A 20,147-nucleotide genomic window follows, 5' to 3' on the forward strand; every position below is an offset into this window, starting at 1 on the left:
GCAGGAGTAATGGAGAAACTAGAGAGGCACAAACAGAGTGAAGGGTACCAGGCCCCAGATACAGCAGACATAAAAGGACAGAAAGAGATACTGTCGGAAACCTGGCTGAAAGGGTAAATTATTGGTAAAATGTAACTTTCCAAAATTAACTCAAGAAGGAACAGAAAACCTGAATGGATGACCAAAGCCACTAAATGATTTTTCAAATCATCTAAAATCTTCACCCAAAGGAAACCCAGGGCCCAGGCGAGCCGTCCCAGTCAAGGAGCAGAACAGACTATTCTGATCCTACACACACTTTTCCAGAGACAGAAAAAGAGGGGACTTCTACTGTCATCCTTCCCACATATGTAGATACCCTTCCCTCCATTCCCCCGCCCACCCCTCCCATCCATCCATTCACCACCCTGTCTGTCCTTCCAAACACGGCCTAATATAAAAAAACAAACAGGAAAGGTCATGATCTCCATGAGAAGAGAAGCCTGAGGGGCCCCCGCATGAGAAGATGCTCAGCCCCAGGGTGACGAGATGACCATCCACCTGGCTGGCTCCAGTGCTGTTTCGCCCATCAGGTTGGCGGAAGTCAAGCGTGGGGATATCAGTGTTGCTGAGGTTCGTCACCCACTGCTGCGGGGGCTGTGCGCCTAACACTGATTTCACCTTCCAAAGGTGAGCAAGGACGCTTCCTGGGAGCACGGCTCCCTCTGCTGGCGTTTACCTCAGAGGCACAGGTGAGCACTGTATGGGCTGCAGTTGCTGTAACCACCAAAGGCCTCCACCAGGGAGAGGAGCAGTGTCCCCAGGGCACTGGCCCTTTGTTGAGAGATGAGGAGCAGGGCCCCAGGCCTCTCGCTGGACATGAAGCTCCAGCAGAAAACAGGCCGTTGAGATTTTGAGGTTGCCATTCAGTACAGCATATGGCGTCCCAATCATTAGGCGCCAACTTTAATATTTTGCTAGAATTTCGTTTTACCAGTGTTTTAAAAAGCAACGCATTGCATAAGTTATCAGTCATTCTGAAGCAGAGGGGTGCATGTGCATACACGGGAGGAAGTTACTACTGCTGCTGCTCCATCTCCAGTTGGTTCCCCACGCCACTCTCCCCAGTGGGACCAATACAATGGTGGTGGCTAGCCCTCCAGGGTTATGTAAGTCACCTCCTCCCGTCACCCTCAGCCTCGTCATGTCTTAGCCCTGTGACATGTCACTGCTGGCCGGCACCCCCTCCATCCCCATTTCCGGGCATTAGTGCAGCACCTGAGGCTCACTGTCTCTCTGTCCCCAGCACCTGGCCAGGCGTCTGGGGGTGGAGCTCTCACACGCTTGTGAAGTAAGGCATGAGCCATGAAGAAGGGTCCTGTCCTGAGCTCACATCCCCCTGCCATGTGAAGTTACGTGGAATTAAGGGGAAAGAACGGGAGCAATCTAGCAGGAGAGTGATCAGGGCCCTCGGCTGCATCTCTGGCTTCTCTGGAGACCTGGGCAGCGGACAGGAAAGCCGGAGGTGCTGCCTGCGTGTGAAGGATAGAAGGAAACAAACTCAGGCCAGCACCAAAGGCAGGGACTGGGTGCGTTTCTACTGGTTTCATTGAATAACAAAGGCAAGGTAAAAGGGCGATTGTGGACCTGGGTTTTTAAGGCAAGGCCGCTATGCGTAAGTGGAATAAAGCATGAGTGATGAGATGCTCCTGGCTTGTACTGAACCAATTCTTTCCACGAGCCTTTATGGGCGCCTCTTAGTGCCAGGGTCTGCTCCACCACCAGAGATACTGACTGCTTCTCGCCTGGACTTAAGAAAACGGGGCCAGGAAGAGGGGACTCACCCCTCAAAGTATTACCCTAAGTCTGACAACACTGGTGGCTCAGAGGGTTCTCTACAGCACCTCTGCCTGCTCCCACCTTCCTGTGGCTGCTTTCAGAGGGGCCTCCTAGGCCCAGTTCTATGCCGCCAGCCTGGCCCCTCCACCCACCTGTGGCTCCAGTTCCCTCTTTGAGTCCATGGCATCCCCCACACATCCCTGCTGCCCTGAGCACTTCCACAGCCGCACGGGAACCCCACAGCTACCCGTCAGGCCCAGTGGTGACACTACCAGACCTGCCCCTCTACACAGTTACTTCAGGGTGACTTGAGGAGTGGGCGGTGAATCCTCCACCGAGTCAGCACCAGGTGGCCCAGGAGAGCTGGTAACAAGTTGGTAACCTGTTCTCATGTTGGTGTTCAACAATTTTTAAAAAGCAAAAATAAATCATAAGAGAACTAATAACCCGAATTCCTTCTTAAAAAAGGTTAAAGGCTTGAGACTTGGTAAACAGCAGAGTAAGGAAGTACACCTGTGGTAACAGCAGCCTTCCCCCTAAACGGGGGCCAGCTGGGCAGGCTGCCCAGCCCTCCCCCCCTGCTGCCTCAGGCCCTCATGTGAAAAAATCCCTGCCTGGCCGGGGAGGGCACGGAGAGTGCATGTGCCAGGATGACACCAGGAAGAGGCTAGTTTTTCTTTTTTTAAAATGTTTTTATTGATTTCAGAGAGGGAGAGGGAGAAATAGAAACATCCGTGATGAGAGAGAATCACCGATTGGCTGTCCCCTGCAAACCCCCCACTGGGAATCAAGTCCACAGCCCGGGCATGTGCCCTTGACTGGGAAATCAAACCGTGACCTGGTTCATGGGTTGACGTTCAACCACTGAGCAACACTGGCTGGGATCTTTTTCTTTTTTAAAAATAATGTTTTTTATTGTTTTTTAGAGAGAGAGAGGTAAGAGAGAGAGATAGAAACACGGATTGGCTGCCTCCTGTACACCTGTTGGGGACTGAGCCCACAACCCGAGCACATGCCTGACGGGGTATCAAACCAAAGACCTCTTGGTGCATGGGTCGATGCCCGACCGCGAGCGACATTGGCTGGGAGAGGCTAGTTTCTTGGGAGACCTGTGGGAGAGGCCCCGGCCCGCTCTTCCTAGGAGGTCCTGTCACCTGCAGAGTGGCAGGGTGATGCCTTCCGGGGTGAGTGCACCCCTTCCCCATTCTTTCTCTCTGGGAGATTTGGGGCATGTGTTTCAGAGAACACGAAGCCCACACTCCCAATCAGCTCAGGCTTGGAGGCCTCAGCTGCTGTGCCTGGAAACTAGGCCAGTGGGTGACATGCCGCCCTAACATGCTGGAGACGCTGGTGTGCCATGTGGCGGCTCTTCTTCAGTAACCAAATGCTCAGAAAGCCCCCTATCACTCCCTCCCTGAGTAGGGGAAAAGGTGTGGCGAGAACAGTCCTGTGTCCTTAGACTGACCTAGGGCCAGCGCAACTCATCTCCCCCTCATGCTCCAGTCTGGCTTTCTGGCTCTCCCGTCTCATATTTTATAGTTGCCAAATCCTCTAGGAAGAGAATGAGATATGAAAAAAAAATCAGCCCGGCTCGCGTGGCTCAGTGGTTGCGCATCGACCTATAGGAGGTTGGATTCCTTCCTAGTCAAGGCACATGCCTGGGTTATGGGCTCGATTTCCAGTGGAGGGCGTGAAGGAGGCAGCTGATCAATGATTCTCTCTCCTCACTAATGGTTCTCTCTTTCCTTCTCCATTTCTCTCTGGAAAAAAAAAAAAAATCAGTCACCAAAGCTGAGTGCTGTGAACACAGGAGTTTCTTGCAGCCAGGGCCCCAGAGTGGGAGCTTGGCAGTCAGTGCTGGGCATACTGAACCTGCTGAGCAAGTAAGGACAGGGCCCAAGGTGGCATCCTACTCTTGGCTGTGAGCTACCCTTTTGCTGAGCTAGGTGGCTGGCAACTAGGATGACTTTCTTACCCATTTTACAAAGGAGGCCCAGGGGGGCCAACTGTCACTGTTTCCCTCCATCCTGCTGTGACAATGACCAGGGTGAGGAAGATGGTCTGTGTGTGGGCACAGCTCCTTCACCTTTGAAGGACGGGCGAGGGCCCACCTTCCGAGTGTTGCTAGCAAGGACTCACGAGACTGGACAGACAGGAGGCATGCACTGCCCTAAAGCAAACACACATGCACTGGGGCCTGTGCCCCCCACATGGGCCTGCACACAGCTGAAACTACGGCCACTGCTGGCAGGAGGTGACCCTGGCCAGGAGTGTGAGCATGTGTAAGCATGACTGTGAGCATCTGTAAGCATGTGTAAACGTGATTGTGAGTATAAGTATAGCTGAGTGTGAGTGCAAGCATGCCTGTGCGTGTGCATTTGTAAGCATGACTGTGATGTGTAAACATGACTGCGAGTGTGTAAACATGATGAGCATGTATATAAACATGACTTGCAAGTGTGTGTATGCATGAATGTGTGAACATGTGCAACTATGCCTGTGAGTGTGAGTGTATGAGCGTGTGTGAGTGAGGGGGAGATGGCCGATTAAAAGCAGATAACCGGCTCCCAGACTGAGTGGACTCAGTGTCTGTCTCTGTGTCTGCCTCTCACACACACAGCTGTTTTTAATCACTGTGTTTTGTCACAGCCACACCTTTCCCAAAGTGTAACAATATAACACAGTTGCTAAATTTCCAGTGAAAGCCTTTTCTCCCAACACTGCGGCTCCACCTCATCCTCTGTGAACTCCTTCACTGATCTCGGAGTTGGGTTGAATGAAATGATGGCATTGATCCCTGATATGCCACATGATTAACCAGAAAATTGGCCCAAACCAAACACTGCCTTTGGGGTGACATGAGAAATGATGGTCCCTCACTGCTCATCTCAGCCCTCCACCTGCTGGACTCCCTATACCTCTATTTACACTGCTCCTGCAAAACGTTTGAGTTTTCACAGTCAGTTGTCACCAATAGTTGCAAATAAAGCCAAAACTGTTCAATAAAATGGCTCTTGGGAGCAATGTGGGCCTCGGCACAGCGCTGGTCTCCTATCGTAGGCTGTGCTCTGCCTCTCTCCTGCCTCTCTCCCCACCAGGTGGCTATGTTGGCCACAGCTGGCTGCCCGTTGTGTGCACCAAGTCGTCCAACACGCCGTACATCAATCCACTTCAAAGGCCGCAGGGCAGAGAAGTGGGGCTCCGTCCAACTTTCTTGCATTAAAAATATTTTTAAGAGACCTTGATAAACCAGTGTTTCCTGCTTTTTGATGTGTGTAAGTAAAGGAACATTTTCTTGTCAGAAGAGTGAAGCAGGAAGAAGGGACAGGCCCTAGTTGAAAGCTCAGTTCTCTATTGTTATTTTAAAATAACTCGAAGAATCAAAAAGGTTTGGGATGGTTTAAATACATAAGTCAGTTGCCTTTTAACTTTAGCTAGAAAGGGAGAAGATTGTTTTATGTGAAGAAAGGCTAGGTGAAATTCTATGAGCACTTTAAAAAGCACACTGGCATTTTATTCGGGAATATTCAAGCATATCGCTAACCCGCTAACCAGACATGAGATGCCACCAGGACCTTTGATCTGCTTGTGACCTGGCTTAAAATGAACACCATCCACAACAAGCAAGGGGGCCGGGGAGTGGGGGCTGGCTGGAGCACCATAGGGCCTGCATGGAGCTGGGACCACACTACTGTCTCCTCCAGCCTGAGCACCTCCACCACAACTGCAGAACCAGGAAGCATGCTGGGTATGGGGCCACACCTCTGTTCCCTGAGCCCAGCAGAGGGTTACAGAATGGGTTCAGGATCCCCCCACCCCAAGGATGGTGCACACTCAGTCCACCCTCCTTAGGACTGGCCCTTGAGAGGGGCAGACAGAGCTATGGCCTTCCTCCCAGGTGCCCACTCCCCAAGGCACCTGGCCTGGCTCTCCTCTGCAGGCCATCTCACAGGGAGGGCACACACAGCTTCCTGTGGACCCAACCCCACATCAGGTCATTGTCACACTCAGCTGGACTAGGGCCCAGACCTGGGTGATACCTCACCTTTGCTTCCACATGCCACCTGTCATCTCTGTCCCTCCTGAGCCTGGCAGGGCACTGGCCATACCCCTCCTCCTCCTGCCCGCAGCCTGCCTACCTGTCAGTTCATGCAAGTCACAGGGAATAACACGGACTGGGAACAGCTCGAGGACAGAGTGCTACCTCACATCACAGACCTCTCTGCAACTGGCCATCTCCCCAGTGTGGCGGATGCAGTGAAGTTCAACATGGAGCTTGGAGCACCTGCTCGGAGCCCCCCTCTGCATCTCCCCACATGCCTTATGGACCCTGTCAGCTGTGTTTCGGGGGGAGTGGGGTGGGTGGGTCTAAGAGGGCAGCCTCAGGACCGGCCAGGGTGGGCTCCCAGTGACTGCCTCCGGGGGGGGGGGGGGGGCTCTCAGGCACTCAGCCCCACAGGCCAGAAGCTGGGGACAGAGCCCCACTGAGCAATGAACTTATGAGGGTGCCGCACCCAAGATGGGCCTTAACAGGAGCCTTGCGCTCTTGGTGTTGACCAGCAGGAGGGCAGCTGCAGAGGTGACGGCCCCTGACTGAACACCTGGTAGCCCTGACCCGACTGAGGAGTGTGCTCAGTCACCGTGTCTGATGGGTGAGGGAGATGAGTCCCAGGAGACGGGACGGCATGAGAGCAGGGGCCCTGGCACCTCTCTGTGTGGTTGGGCCTCTAATCTAGGGCACTCACCGGAGCTCCCCAAACACCAGCCAGCTCATCTCTAGGACCCATATATGACGTTCAAAGCAACAAGAGAAACTACACTAGGGAGATCCTGAACCCGCTCCATGAGCCTCTGATGGGCGCAGGGGACAGAGGTGTGGCCCCATATCCAAAGGCCTGTGGGTGAATTTAAGGTTTCAGGAAGTGTGGCCACTCAGCGGGCTGGACATCCTGGAGGCATCCCTCCCATCACCCTGCCCTCCCCTGGCCCACGTTGGCCTGGAGTGCAGCTCTCCCCGCGGCTCTCCTCCAACCTCGCAAGTTGCCTCCCCTGGTCCAGATCCTTGAGCCCCTTTGGTCCAGCTACTGCGTCTCCCTGACTGTGTCTTGGGCCTCAGTGGGGATACTGTGCAGAGCCGGACCCGGTGTCTGTGAGCCCGGGAGGCAGAGGCCTCTCACTCAGGGCCCGAGACTCTCAGAGATGCCACTCCTGGAACCTGCCTTAGAACCTCTGGGAACTGACGGTTTCTGAAGGAGGAAACTGACAGTCCTCTCCAGGTGAGTCACACATGAAGGTGAGCCCCTTCAAAACACAGGACCCTGAACCATCTTTTTAAGAGGAAGGGTTCTTGATGATCCTTTTGCTCACCTCCTTGTGGCAAATCAAGCAGTTTTGTCAGATGTGTTGCCTGAGTGGGGGTAGGGGGGACATCAAAAACCGAGTGGGAAGCAAGTGAAGTGGCCATACACTGGGTCTGGGTCTGGAGCCTGCGCACAGCAGCCACGGGCCTCCGGTCCTCCTACCTCGTTTCCCAGCAAAGCAGAAACACATGCTTCCGAGGCGTCACAAATGGCCGTGAGGTCGTGGCCCCCCTCCAGGGCCAAAACTATCCGGCCGCCAGCCAAGCCCATCAGCTGCTTCGTCAGGTACCCGAAACCTGCAACGGGAAAAGGGAGATACAAGTAGAGGGCAGGGCGGGTGCAGGGCCGACGCTGGCAGCAGATCAAAGCGTCCAGAAGTGCATTACATCACATTACAGACCCAGGGGGCTGGCACACCGCGGCTCATAATGGAAGCCAGGTTCGATCGCAATAAATTCATCGAGGAATTCGGTTTGGGATCCTGTTTGATCTGTGTGAGAGCAGGAATTACGGTTTCAGTCTTTGATTTCATAATGCTGCAAATCACCTCGTTTGGGTGGATGGGGATGGGCCCCCAGGCTTTCTGCTTTCTCACATGGGGACCAGAGGCCAGGAGACAGGGCGCCTGGAGCAGGGCAGCTGTGGGCAGCCTCGGAGGCATGGCCATGTCCATCCCTGAGGCCAAGGGTTCTGGTTAGGGGGTGTGCTGGGCATGAGCACACACTCCGGCACACACATCAATGCTGCGTGTGCCCCTCTAGGACTCTGACATCTGTGTCTGGCTTTCATCAACAGCCATGTTCCCTCCGTTGCACCCACATCACCCTCCCACAGGCAGGAATGCCTGACGGGTAATGATAATGACCACCCTTGGCCAGAACAGCCTGACATTTATTAAAGAGCCTGTGAAAACCATGCCATACTGGTTAGCAGCCCCAGTGCCAGGTGGCCATCGGCAGACCCGGCCCCACGCTGGCAGCCGTGGGCACTGTAACCTCCTAAAGCCCTGGTTTGTCTCTGATGGAATCAGGGACACAGGCTCCAGGCTGCTTGGTCACTTCCTCGTCACTAAACCACACTGCCCGGGTTCAGGTGGATCTGAGGGGTCCCGCACTGGAGCTATGCCAGCATAGCCCTTGGTTTGACCTCTTTCTTCTCTGTGACCCACACTCTTCCTGTGGGAGGGGAGAGACGATAGGCTCTCCTTGGCCATCTGCACCCATGGGGTCAGCACGAGGGGTCCCCAGGGTGTCCTAGGAGAGTCCCAGGACCTAGATTCCTGTGACCACCACAGCAGGGGGGTGGTGGTGGCCAGGCAGGGGTGGGGGTGCCCAGGGCCTTTCTGTGGACCGAGGTTCCACGCCAGTAGGTCTCTGATGTGACTTGCTGTGACGGCATAAGCAGAGGCCTCACCCTTGTGGGAAGGCGATTTTCACAGGGTTCCCTCCCATAATGAAAGCAGGGCCTGCATCTAATGCAGTGGTTCTCAACCTTCTGGCCCTTTAAATACAGTTCCTCATGTTGTGACCCAACCATAAAATTATTTTCGTTGCTACTTCATAATTGTAATGTTGCTACTGTTATGAATCGTAATGTAAATATCTGATATGCAGGATGGTCTTAGGCAACCCCTGTGAAAGGGTCATTCGACCGCCAAAGGGGTCGAGACTCATAGGTTGAGAACCGCTGATCTAATGCAAATCCTTAGATGAGCCCATAATCTGGGGCTCCCTGCTCCCTCCAACTCTGAACTGAACCTGCTCTCAGCTACCCCCCTCACAGGCTTTAGGGTCTGTTCCTGCACTCAATGTGGGCGACCACACCAGCTCTCAGTCAAACTGGAGGCCTGGCCCCTAGAGTGGCCTGTATGCTCCCAGCTGAGCACGAGCCCCCCAGGTCAGCACTGTGAGTTGCATGACCTTCAGTGAGGAGTGCCTGCGGCCTCCTGGTCCACACCATCCTGCTGCCTCCATTGGTTTTCTGGGGCTGCCCACACTGTCACATCTCTAGAAATGCCATTGAAGGGGAGATGTGAGACACAGCACAGTTGGCCACAGAGACAGCAGGTCCCGTTAAGCTCCTGAAAACCCGACTTACATTTGGCAGAGAGGTTGTAGCCGCCCAGAGGTGTGGGGTGGCCCTCCACGGCGTCGAAGCCTGCTGACACCAGCACCACATCCGGGGCAAACTCGTTTGCGATTGGCATGACCACCATTCTGCAAAGGGTAGGAGAAGGCAACACTGAGGCAGCAGGGACACAGATGGGGGGGCTGCTTGGTCACTGAATGTACCTGCCACAGTTCCCCTCAAGGCTAGTGGGCCGAGGGCTCCCATGGAAGCTGGGATCTGACGATTTCACAGTATCTAAAAAGTCCAAACCAACAAGGCCCTGTATGAATGCTGAGGGCGAGCTATGCACTGGTGGTTTTGTAGGAGGCTTTCACTGCAGACCGTGGAGGTGGTCTGTAATGCCCAGCACCAGCTGCACCAACATGGGGAAGTGGAGCCAGCTACCAGGGCTGCTAAGAGTCCTCCCCAAAGGTGCGGATGGCTCTGCTCACCTTACACTGGTCCTGATTCAAGATGGACACAGCCATGCCCCTGGCACCAGGGATACAGGGCCGTGTGGCTGAGGAGGTGGGAGAGCCCTTCAGCAGCCCTGGCCCTGAGGGAGCCCTCCTACCTCCTTCTGCCGGAAGCCAGTCCATCCTTGCTGCTTGACACAGTCGCTGCAGGATAGAAACATCTGCACAGCATATGTTTCAAGGGACCTGGTGTATATAGCATACTGTTCTTAATATGTTTGCTCCCCTTAGCGCTGTGTGTTTTAACCAAGGTCACCTCTCCGAGAAAGGTTGTTTCCCCAGGTAGGGATTTTTCCCTGAAGTTAGGGAGGGGATGAAACTCCTTAACTAAGTGCCAGGCGGGTAGTTAATCACTTTAACTACAAACAATCATGCTTAAGCTACATAATCTTTACTCCCTGGAATGGAGATAAGAAACACCCTAACCTTTGTAATAGAGATTGATAGGATTGAATCAACTGGTATAAATACAGATGTAACAAGACAGAAAGAGACAGAACTTAGAAGACAGAACCAAGAGAGACAGAACCTACACAGAACCTAGAGACAGAAGAACTTCGCTGGAGAGAACATGGCAAAAGATCCTGGACAGAAACTGGCCTCAGAACCTAGAGACAGAACCTAGCAAGAGAACATGGCAAAAGATCCTGGACTGAACCTGACTACAGAAATTGGCAAGAGAACCTGACTAGAACCTGGTGACTGAACCTGGCTGGAGAACCTGGACAGAACCTGGTGACTGAACCTGGCTGGAGAACCTGGACAGAACCTGGTGACTGAACCTGGCTGGAGAACCTGGACAGAACCTGGCTGGAGAATCTAGCGAGGGAACATGGCTACAGAACCTGGCTGGAGAACCTGGCTGGAGAACCTAGCAAGACAACATGGACGCAGAACCTGGCTGGAGATCCTAACCAGAACTTCGCTGGAGATCCAGACCAGAACTTGGCTGGAGATCCTGGCTAGGACGCTGATCAACTAAACGCTGTCTCCGTGTCATTCCTTCTTCGCCGACTCCATCCACACCTTTGGGGACCCCTGGACCTGCTGGGGTTGGACCCCGGCATTCTTCCACTCACCCCAAGGGTCATGTTAGCAACAAATGACCATACGCACACTTGCAACAGTGCTGCATCGGATTAGTTAAAAAGGAATTCTACACTTGAGATTTTTAAAGGGAAAACTGATGGTCACATTAAAGAGAATTGATAGTTAAAAATACACACACCACTGAGAGGTCTGGGGTTAAGTTATATGAGGGAAAGAAGGAAAAAGATTTACTTGAATACAGAAAAAAACACTGAACACAAAACCACCACCTGGGAGCCTGCAGTGTAAAGAGGTCAGTGTGTCCCTTAAACATGTGCTTTGTGTTTTGATTGAAGAACTATTAAATTTGGAACTCAGCAGTGGCACCTGCCATTTAAGCTTGTTTCTCAGACTTTCCTTCCTCCCTCTGTAGATGAGGTGGGCAAGGTGGGCAGAATCTCAGGTGCTTGGGGCCCATGTCCCTGAAGTGGGCAGAGGAAGGTGGACATGATGATCTAAATGCACTGGGAGCCTCTGCTGACGCGTGGCCCAGCCCCATGGGGGAAGTCCAGCATTCACAATTTCTCCATCTGTTTCTGAGAGCAGCTCATACAGTTTCTACTGCACCAAAGGCTGCTTGGTGCTCCCGCAGCTCACCCAGCGACTCATCTCTGAGTCCTGGTTCCCTTCACTTGGAGCTTCAGAGGCCCTCGGGGGGAGGAGGTCACAGGCACCAGACATGGCCCATGGTCCTTCCCCACGGCAGAACCCTGGGGACACCATGGCCAAGGACTTTTATTACAGAATGAAATTGCCATTTAAGTCAGCAGAGTCAACTCCATAAAGTACCAACTTTGCCAAAGGACACAAACATGCTCAAAATTAAACGTTCCTCTACTCAGCAACTACCCTGGATTGCGATCCCATTGAAAAGCCACCTGGTCTCCGGTGGAAGGAGTGATGAAAACCCACCACCTGTCTCTGCAGGACCCATGCTGCAGAGCACCCGGCCCTACTCCAAGAACACGCACCACCCAGTGCTGAAGGACCCCGAGCCAGCGCTTCCTGGAGGAGAGCGTGGGCTGTGCCATGTGACTTTCATCTGCTCCAGTTGGGGCTGAGTGTCTGCCATGAAAACAGGCACTGGCAGCTGAGAAACTCGCTTCTGGAACCTCATACTGGAGTCACAGCAGAAGGATGAGGCTGGGTTTTGAACAGTTTGCTGCATTCCCTTTTCCAAGGCCAAGTTCGTAAAACTTCCCCGGGAAGCACCTCTGCACTAGCCTCAGGGTGTGTGCCTTGGGCACCGTCCATCAGGGCCCAAGGAACAAAACACAGGATCTGGATGGGCTTGGCTAGCTTTCAGTCTGCGGGCCATACGGCCATGCGTGAGCTGCACACGCACCATGTGAACACACTAGCATGACGGTGCCCCAGTAAAACTTGACTTAAAACACATGGTGGATTTGGCACGAGGGCCCCACTCTGCCAACCCCTGCTCCACACCTGTCATTACAACCATGGTGATGCTATTCAATGCCCGGCACCAGTTCCAGATTTTAACATGCTTCATTGTGTCTATGGGGACGTGGTAACCAAAGTTTACAGATTCTGTGAATGCAAAGGGGTGTCTGTTACACAAAGCACATGCTCCTGAGCAGGCACAGGGCTGTGTCAACAATCCTGCCATGACACCACCCCGTGCCCTGGCTGACCTGTCCCTCCGGGTGCCCTGGAAGCACCATCCACACAGATGGGCCTGTGGACGCCTCCTCTCTTGAGGTGCCTGGAAGCTTGGGCTGCCAGTGCTACCTGCTCTCCTCAGTCTTCCTTCCATAGCATATGCTTCCTGTTCCTGTAGATGTGTAACACATGTCTGCAGCTGGGACATTCCTGTGTGCTGGAGCGGCCAGACCAGGAGCAGCAGTTGCCACACTGACAGACCGCACCCCCCTCCATCCCCCTTGTCTTATAGGAGGTGGTTGCTTCCACACTGACGGCACCATTTCAACAATCAGCATTGTGATGACTGAAAATTCCATTTATTATATGCTGTGACTTTGGTGCTTTGGGTCCCATCTTTTGAGAAAGCCACAAAAACCATGTTTGTACCAGAGCCACTGGGCCAGTGGCTGGAGCAACTGTCCATCAAGTATTTGAACTCTACTGAGAGTTAGAATCAGAACAAACATAGAAATTACAGGAACCCATCTGCTCTGGCCTGGCTGCCACCGGCGGTGATGCCCACAGCCCTGCCCTGCTCCTGTTTACCCACAGGCATGGTGGCCAAAGAAGGTGCACAGACAGCTAGGGCACAGCTAGATCCTGAGACTGGTCTGAGCTCCACCCACACTTAGAAGACCAGTCCCCTCCAGAGCCTGCTGCCTGCACCTGCAGTCCCTCTCCCTCATGCTCTGAAACCGGGGGCCCATTTGCTCCCAGCCTCCTCACCTCTCAGAGGTCATCCTGGTGAAGTGGACACACCCCTCCCTCCCTCCTGTAGTCTCCGTAGGGGTGGAGGGATGCCTTCCCTGGGCCCCTGGGCCTCTTGACTCTAACCCAGGGGTAGGCAAACTTTTTGACTCGAGGGCCACAATGGGTTCTTCAACTGGACCGGAGGGCCGGAACAAAAGCATGGATGGAGTGTTTGTGTGAACTAATATAAATTCAAAGTAAACATCATTACATAAAAGGGTATGGTCTTTTTTTTTTTTTAGTTTTATTCATTTCAAACGGGCCGTAGTTTGCCCACGGCTGCTCTAACCTATTCTCACCCTTCCCCTCCCTGCCTTCTCTTGCCATGTCTTGCTCCACAGGCTTCTCCATACCCCACCTATCACCACCACAGGAGGCCTCAGACCCATGCAGCATCCCTCCCGCATGGTTCCCACAGCCTCACTGACATTGTCCTCAAGGCCACCTCCACTGCCAGGGCCCTTTGCTGCTTGAAGCTGACCTTGGCCTCTGCCTCACTCTGGGCAGGGCCCAGCTTCCCCACTGGGCACTAGCCTGCCTCCGAGCCTGTGTCTTCCCCCAGCTCCTATCCCCTCCCCCAGGGCCTCAGAAGAGCAGTGTTTGCTGTCTCTTGTCCCCACCTCCCACTCATTCACTCCTGTGCATTCTGTCTTAACCCCTTCCGACTGTCTTCCCTGAGTCACCTACCAACTGCCAAATAGAGGGACACTTTCCAGCTGTTTCCTGGAAATCTGCTAAAACACCATTGACCCCACTATGCTGTCCTCCACTGACCCTGCTGTGCCGTCCTTCGCCCAGCTCAGACCTGCTCCTCTTGATTCTCTGTCCACTACCCCTCCCCTCATCCACCAGCACTTGAGCCCCCGCCCCCCCTCAGTTCTATCTGATCACCAACATTTTCTGAGGTGGCCCTTCCCACCCTGTTCCCCATGCTGGTCAGGGTTGCCATCCTTCCCTGGGCTCGTCCATGGAATCTAGTGCAGTCCACCCATCCTGGAACCAACTCTGTCACCAAACTGCCACGAGATAGCCATCAAACATGTAGAACACACCGCCTTAGTCACCTGGTCAGAGCCCTGGACACTCACTGTCAGAGTCACGGTGCAGCTCTCTGGAAGCAGCCACACAGCCTGGACTGGCTCCTGTGGGAAAGCCCCGTTCCCCGACACCCATGCCAGCTCACTCCTGCAAGACTTGTGAGTGGGCACGGGTACATGCACCTGCTGCAGCCCTGTGGTCCCCGTCTGAGTCACCTGAGGGGGCAGGCACTGCATGGATCACCTGTTCCATTCCCGCCGCCCAGGGCAGGGCAGTTGGACATGAGACTGCCCAATTCTGAGTTCCTAGCTTACATCTTTGCTTCTAAAATCACCGCAGAATGTCCTCGGGTAAAATTTAGAGACATGTTGAAGAGACATGGAGAGAACACGGAATGTCATGGACATTTAAACACAACAGAAAAGTTAGAAAGAAGCAAAACACACCTTAAGGACGTAACAAAAGTCGGAAGTGCCACAACCTGTCGCCATGCCCGAAAGGCCAGGGAAGGCGACATGAACCTGCCCGGCTGTTCCATCGCTGGGTCACTGCAATTACCACTTTGGGATGTGCAGGTCCCCTGACACCTCTCAGACACTATGTCACAATGAAATCCAAATTATGACATCAGAGTACGGACAATCCCGATTTCACTTCCTCACTGCTGATAGGTGGACCTGCTGGGCTGCCAGCCGCAGGTAAGCGAGGGGTTAAGGAAAGTGCACCATTATCTCCTCCAGCCCAGGCCCTCAGCTCCTCAGCCAACTTCAAAGCCTCACCCCACTGGTTTGAATTAGGCCCCCTTTTCTCCTACAAGCCTCCTGCCCCAGGAGAAAGCACCGCTGCTCCTGGATTTCATTAGGGGCAGTTTTCTTATCTCCTCTTCATCGCAGGCTTGATCTCCTGAAATGCAATGTGGCAGGCAGGGTCTGAGGAACACGGTGCTCCGTCTGAGGCACGCACTGTCCGCGGGGCCCCAAGGGGAACAGCACAGAAGAAAGGGGAAAACGGATCCTGACCCTCTTCCCCCTCCAACGATCAATGCCCAGGGAACCATAAATTGTAAACTTCAAAGTGCTATTTTACATTAAAATCAATAAAAAAAACCCAAGACAATTTTCCTTTTCAAAGAAGTTATTTAAGCTTTAAAAAGCTCATTTGATAAGGTATCATCATGTACACACTTGGCAGGAGATTAAAACAGAATGTCGACAGCAACTCCGAGGGAAAGGTTCATCTTAAAGGCGGGCCTGGGGAGGGGGACGACTTTCAGGGCCGCCTAGCTGCCCCTCACCCTGCCCACCACCAATGAAATGCCAGAGGAGGTGCCAACACGTCCGCCTAGGATCGGAGTGCACAGGGCACTGACAAGCTGCAAGTGCCAATCCAGTCAAACCTGGCCCGAAAAATGGTCTGAAAGAAGAGAGACTACCCAGTTTTTACCACTTCAAGCCTTCAGTTTAAAGAAAGTTTTGCCTTCTCTGACTACACCAGGTGTGGGCTGTGTTGTGCCCTGGTCCCCTGGGTGGCACCAACATTCACTTGGGCACTGTTTACACCCCTCACGGTGGCATCTGGACACCTATTTCAAAAGGAACCCCCTGAGAGGGCCGGCTGTCAGGCAGGAGGGGACAGTGATGCCGAGTGGCTGTTCCATGCACATGCAGCGACTGCCCAGGTGGGCTCAGATTTCATGAAGCTGATATTTAACTGTGCACATGAGAAAATTGTCAGATGTTTTGGGGCCTCCTTCTCTCTTAAATTAGGCAGGGTAATTATCAAAATTCCACGATATTTGATAGAGTAAGAAGAAACATCAAAATTAGACCAATGAGGCCAGGAGAAAAAGTAATTCGGTGCCAATCAGGGGAGGTCTTCCAAGAGGCAACTGGCTCCTATTTTCACAGACCAATTCTGTTGTTGGAGCTGCTGACCGAAGGCCTCTCCATTTGCAGGCCCACACTCATGCTGATACTGGGGACTAGGATCCTGTTCTGAGGTGAGCGAGCAGATGCTGTGAAGGGTCCTGTGACCCACACAGGTCTCACTGGGACATGAGGCAGAACCCTCAGCAAAGCTTTGGCCAGATGTGTCCTTAATGAATCTCAGCCTCCAGAGAAGGAGGTGGAAAGTCACTGGGGATGCCCCAGGGTACCAACTCCTGGGTTTTCTGAGATGGTCAGACTTCACCATTGAACAAAACTCTCCTCCTCTCGCGGGCCCTGCCCCACCCTGAGCTGCCCATTCTGCCATTTTAACGTCAACAGAGGCCACCTGTGCTATAGCAATTACTTCAGTCTGGCCCAGATCAAACCAGAAATCACAATTTGATGACAAAAGCAAACACTGAGGCTCAATTCTAGGGCCCAGAATAACACCAAGCAAGTGTATGAATGGGGAGGCCATCTAGTTTATCAATAAAGGAGGAAGATCTTTTTCTGTCTCCCGTCTTCTCAAAGAGGTTTCTGGAAGCTAAGTCAGGAGACCACAGCCTTCCAGATTTGAACACCCACTTTTCATTAATACACCTCCTGACCCCTTCACTGAACCATTGGGACCCAAAGTGCACAGCCTGGAGCTCTGCAGACAAAGGTCAGAAGACAGCCTCAAAGATTCCACCTTCAGCTTAAACAAGGAACTGAGACCGCACGCTAGGGCCTCAGAGCATCGCCCCTCCACATGCAGGATAGAAACATCTGTCTCTGGAAGGTGTAGCCGGGGGACGCTGGAGGGTCCTCCTGAGAGGGGTCTGGGTGCTTATGAAGGAGGGTGAGGGTTAAAGTCAACAGGACTGAGACATGGGGGTGGAGTTCCTCGAGGTCCCTAAATGCCCGTGGACAGGAAGCCAGGACAGTTACCTGAAGGCTGCCAAGTACTCTGCATCTCCCATGGGGGGGTCAAGGCCACCAGTGAAAGCCATGTTGACGTTGAAGCCCACGCCCGGCCCTGTGCCCACCTGTGGGAAGGAAACATGTGTCAGACCCTCGACAGACCAGCCCTGGTGGCCCCACAGCAGAGCTGTGGCTGTGCTCCTCATGAGCTGTCACTGGTCCCTACAACCCCTGACATGCTGACTCCGATGACGGCATGCTTTCACAGAATTTGGGGCTCTCGCCCCACCCACCTGACCTGTGGGTGCAGTGGGGGCCACCCTTTCCCTGGGCCCTGGATGAACTGCAGCTCTGTGCTGAGTGACAGACACAAGCCAGCAGAGGGCCACTAGGAAATGCCTGCAGACGAGCTGCCCTTTCAACTTCCTTCCGGGAAATAAGATCTGGAGGTGGAGCAGCTGTTTCCTAGGGTGGGATTCCCCACTGCTGGGGCCTCCACAGGCTTGGCTGGGGCTGAGGATGTCATGAAGGCTCTGGGCTTGTCGTCCTGGGGCCCACTGTCTGGCACCACAGGTGAAATCAGAGCACAGTCAGCCTGCCCGAGGGACTGGACAAGAGCACGGCCTGCATAGCAGCCATTCCTGGAGGAAGAAGGGCACCCTGCTCCCTGCTCAGGAACACCTGTCGGCCTACACTGGAATGGGAAATGGTCTCCAGGCCTTCACTTACACACCAGACAAAAGTCAGGCTGCTGTGCACACACGGGATGGAATTCAGGCCAATGTCTGCCTCAAGTCACCTTCTGGGATTTCCATGAGTGGGTAGCCCTTGCTTCTGCTGTGCAGATGTCCACTCTGTCTCCAGGGTAGCCCTGCCTTGACCTCCTCCCAAAGTCCTGCACACCTACAGGAGGCCCTGAGTACCTCATCAGGCGCCCCGCTGCCTGGGAAGAAGTTGCCGTCGTCGTAGCGGTGCAGTGAGATGTAGAGGACATTGGGGTCGCTGTAGAAGGCCTGCTGGGTCCCATTTCCATGGTGCACATCCTGAGAACAGGGAGAGCGGACTCAATCTGGGCCATGCCAGGATATCTCCTAGGCTCAGTCCCCCAGCAGCCCAGCCAGGCCACTAACTTCAGAGGGATGCCAGCCCCCTGCCTTCAGGACTCGGTCAGAGGGCTCCAGGGACCAGAAGGAAGGGTCCCGGGACTGTGCCCGAATTCTTAGCACCAGAATAGACTGCAGGCTTTTGGCAACAAAAGGCTGGTGTTTCAACCCTGCCTGGAGGCCAGTTTTCCAGATCATTTGACTAATTTCTTGCTTGGCTGTGTTTGTGAAAAGTGAGCCACTTCCTCCCTCCTCTGACCACGGCTGCTGATGTTCGAGCACATGCGAAGTGTCAGCTCTGTGCCTGACGCTGGGGTAAGCTGTGGGGGTGGGGGATGGGAGGAGCGGGAACGCGGGGCAGGCCTACCCCACAGGCTGAGTGGCAGGTGCATAAGGCACCCAGCACTGTGGGCCCAGGTCCCAAACTAAACTGACAAACCACTTCTCCTAATCACAATGGGTGGCCAGGCTTCCACCAGGCCGCCGAGAAGGGGCCTGCTTCACAGTGTGCACATGAGGGGCTGCTTGCATGTCAGTGACTGGGAATACCAGAGAACTGCTTAGTATCCCTCTCTTCTTTATAAAAGTCATCTGTGCTCATTACAGAAAACACGGGACCACGGTACATAAGGAGTTGTGAGAAACAAACAGTCCCAGCCACCAGGAACCACTGATGCTGTGCAGACAGGAGGCAGGTGCACACCACCTGTACCCTGTGGGACACAGCAGCACATGCCTCAGTGAGGTTCCCTGAAGGTTCCGCACAGGTCACCAACTTTTGCCAACTGCTACAGCCATGCCTGCGTTGATCACACGGCTGAGCTGTTCTAAATCACATGGCACCTGTCGCCTCCCCAGCATTTCTAGTTATTCCGTTAGGAGCAACTAAGGGCTCAGGGACATAGGCACCAGGCACACTGCAGCCAGTGACTCTGTTTTCACTGAGGCCACATAAGTCACAAGGCCTTAGCCACCTAAGTGCTCCTGGAACTCTGTGACCAGTGCCCACATCTGGGAGCTTGCCGGGTATCCTGGGTTGTGTTTTGGTTTTTCTTATCCAAAGTGACAGGACTTTGCATTATAAGTCATACTCCTACCTGGTGTACCTAACTTTTTTCCTTAAAATTTTATAAAATTAATCATAAATACCCAAGAGAATACCCTTTACTCCCCCCCCCCCCCCAAAAGAATTAAGTTAACACCTTGACTATCCACTTCCAGTACCAGAACCCATGACCCTGATTGTGGAGTTCAGAGGTCACAGCGTTTCTAACTAGAGCTTGCCCTTTGGGGCACTGGGATTGTGAGAAGTGGCACTTCCTACAGGGAATGGGGAAGGAACGTAAAGCAGCACAAACTGGGTCTCCGGTGCCGGTGCCAAGGCAAGAAGGGCGCTTTCTCACAAGGGAAGCTGCACACTGGTCCAGGGGAGAGTGCGGCCTGTGCTCTCAGACGGAGGCACCTGGTGCAGGCTGCATCATCTCCTCCTAAACCTGCTTCTCAGCGAGGTTTTGCCAGGGTTGCCCCCAACCACTGGCACATTTCTAGGCATTTTGGGAACCCAATTATTGGCAGGATCATCTATTGAAGTTGTGAAATAGATCCGTAACAGGTCTGGGCTTTTATTTTCCGAATCTTTGAGATAGTTTCCAGAAGCTAAGGTCCCCAAATCTAGATGTCTCAGGAGGCAGAAATGCTTGCCTTCTCCCTCTCTATACAGGACAGTCTTCCTGCGAGAATCACAGCTCCCCCAGTCCTGCCCTGGTGAGGGAGGCCCCTTACCCAGTCCACTATGAGCGTCTTGCTCACATTCAGCCTCTGTTGGAGAAGCCTGGCTGCAACAGCCACGGAGTTGAAGTAGCAGAAACCCCTGCAGGTGAGAATCAGGAGAAACGGAGAAAAAAAATA

General features: G+C 53.6%; 1 protein-coding gene across 19 annotated transcripts in view; it reads right to left on the reverse strand.

The window, feature by feature from the left end:
• The window catches only part of HDAC4 (histone deacetylase 4), a 239,045-nt gene that overhangs the window by 9,033 nt on the left and 209,865 nt on the right, over positions 1-20,147 (reverse strand). For 13 of the 19 annotated variants that reach the window (XM_059703760.1, XM_059703754.1, XM_059703758.1 and 10 more), the window contains 6 exons: positions 20,022-20,109; positions 18,060-18,179; positions 17,164-17,261; positions 9,276-9,394; positions 7,579-7,668; positions 7,341-7,474 (listed from right to left, as the gene is read on the reverse strand). In XM_059703760.1, the coding sequence (XP_059559743.1) occupies positions 7,341-7,474; positions 7,579-7,668; positions 9,276-9,394; positions 17,164-17,261; positions 18,060-18,179; positions 20,022-20,109 (649 nt within the window). Of the gene's footprint in view, positions 1-7,340; positions 7,475-7,578; positions 7,669-9,275; positions 9,395-17,163; positions 17,262-18,059; positions 18,180-20,021; positions 20,110-20,147 lie in introns of those variants that run through there. The other 6 variants (XM_059703772.1, XM_059703768.1, XM_059703765.1 and 3 more) reach the window with 2 other exon arrangements.

This window comes from Myotis daubentonii, chromosome 7 (genome assembly GCF_963259705.1).
Source record: "Myotis daubentonii chromosome 7, mMyoDau2.1, whole genome shotgun sequence".
NCBI lineage: Eukaryota > Metazoa > Chordata > Mammalia > Chiroptera > Vespertilionidae > Myotis > Myotis daubentonii.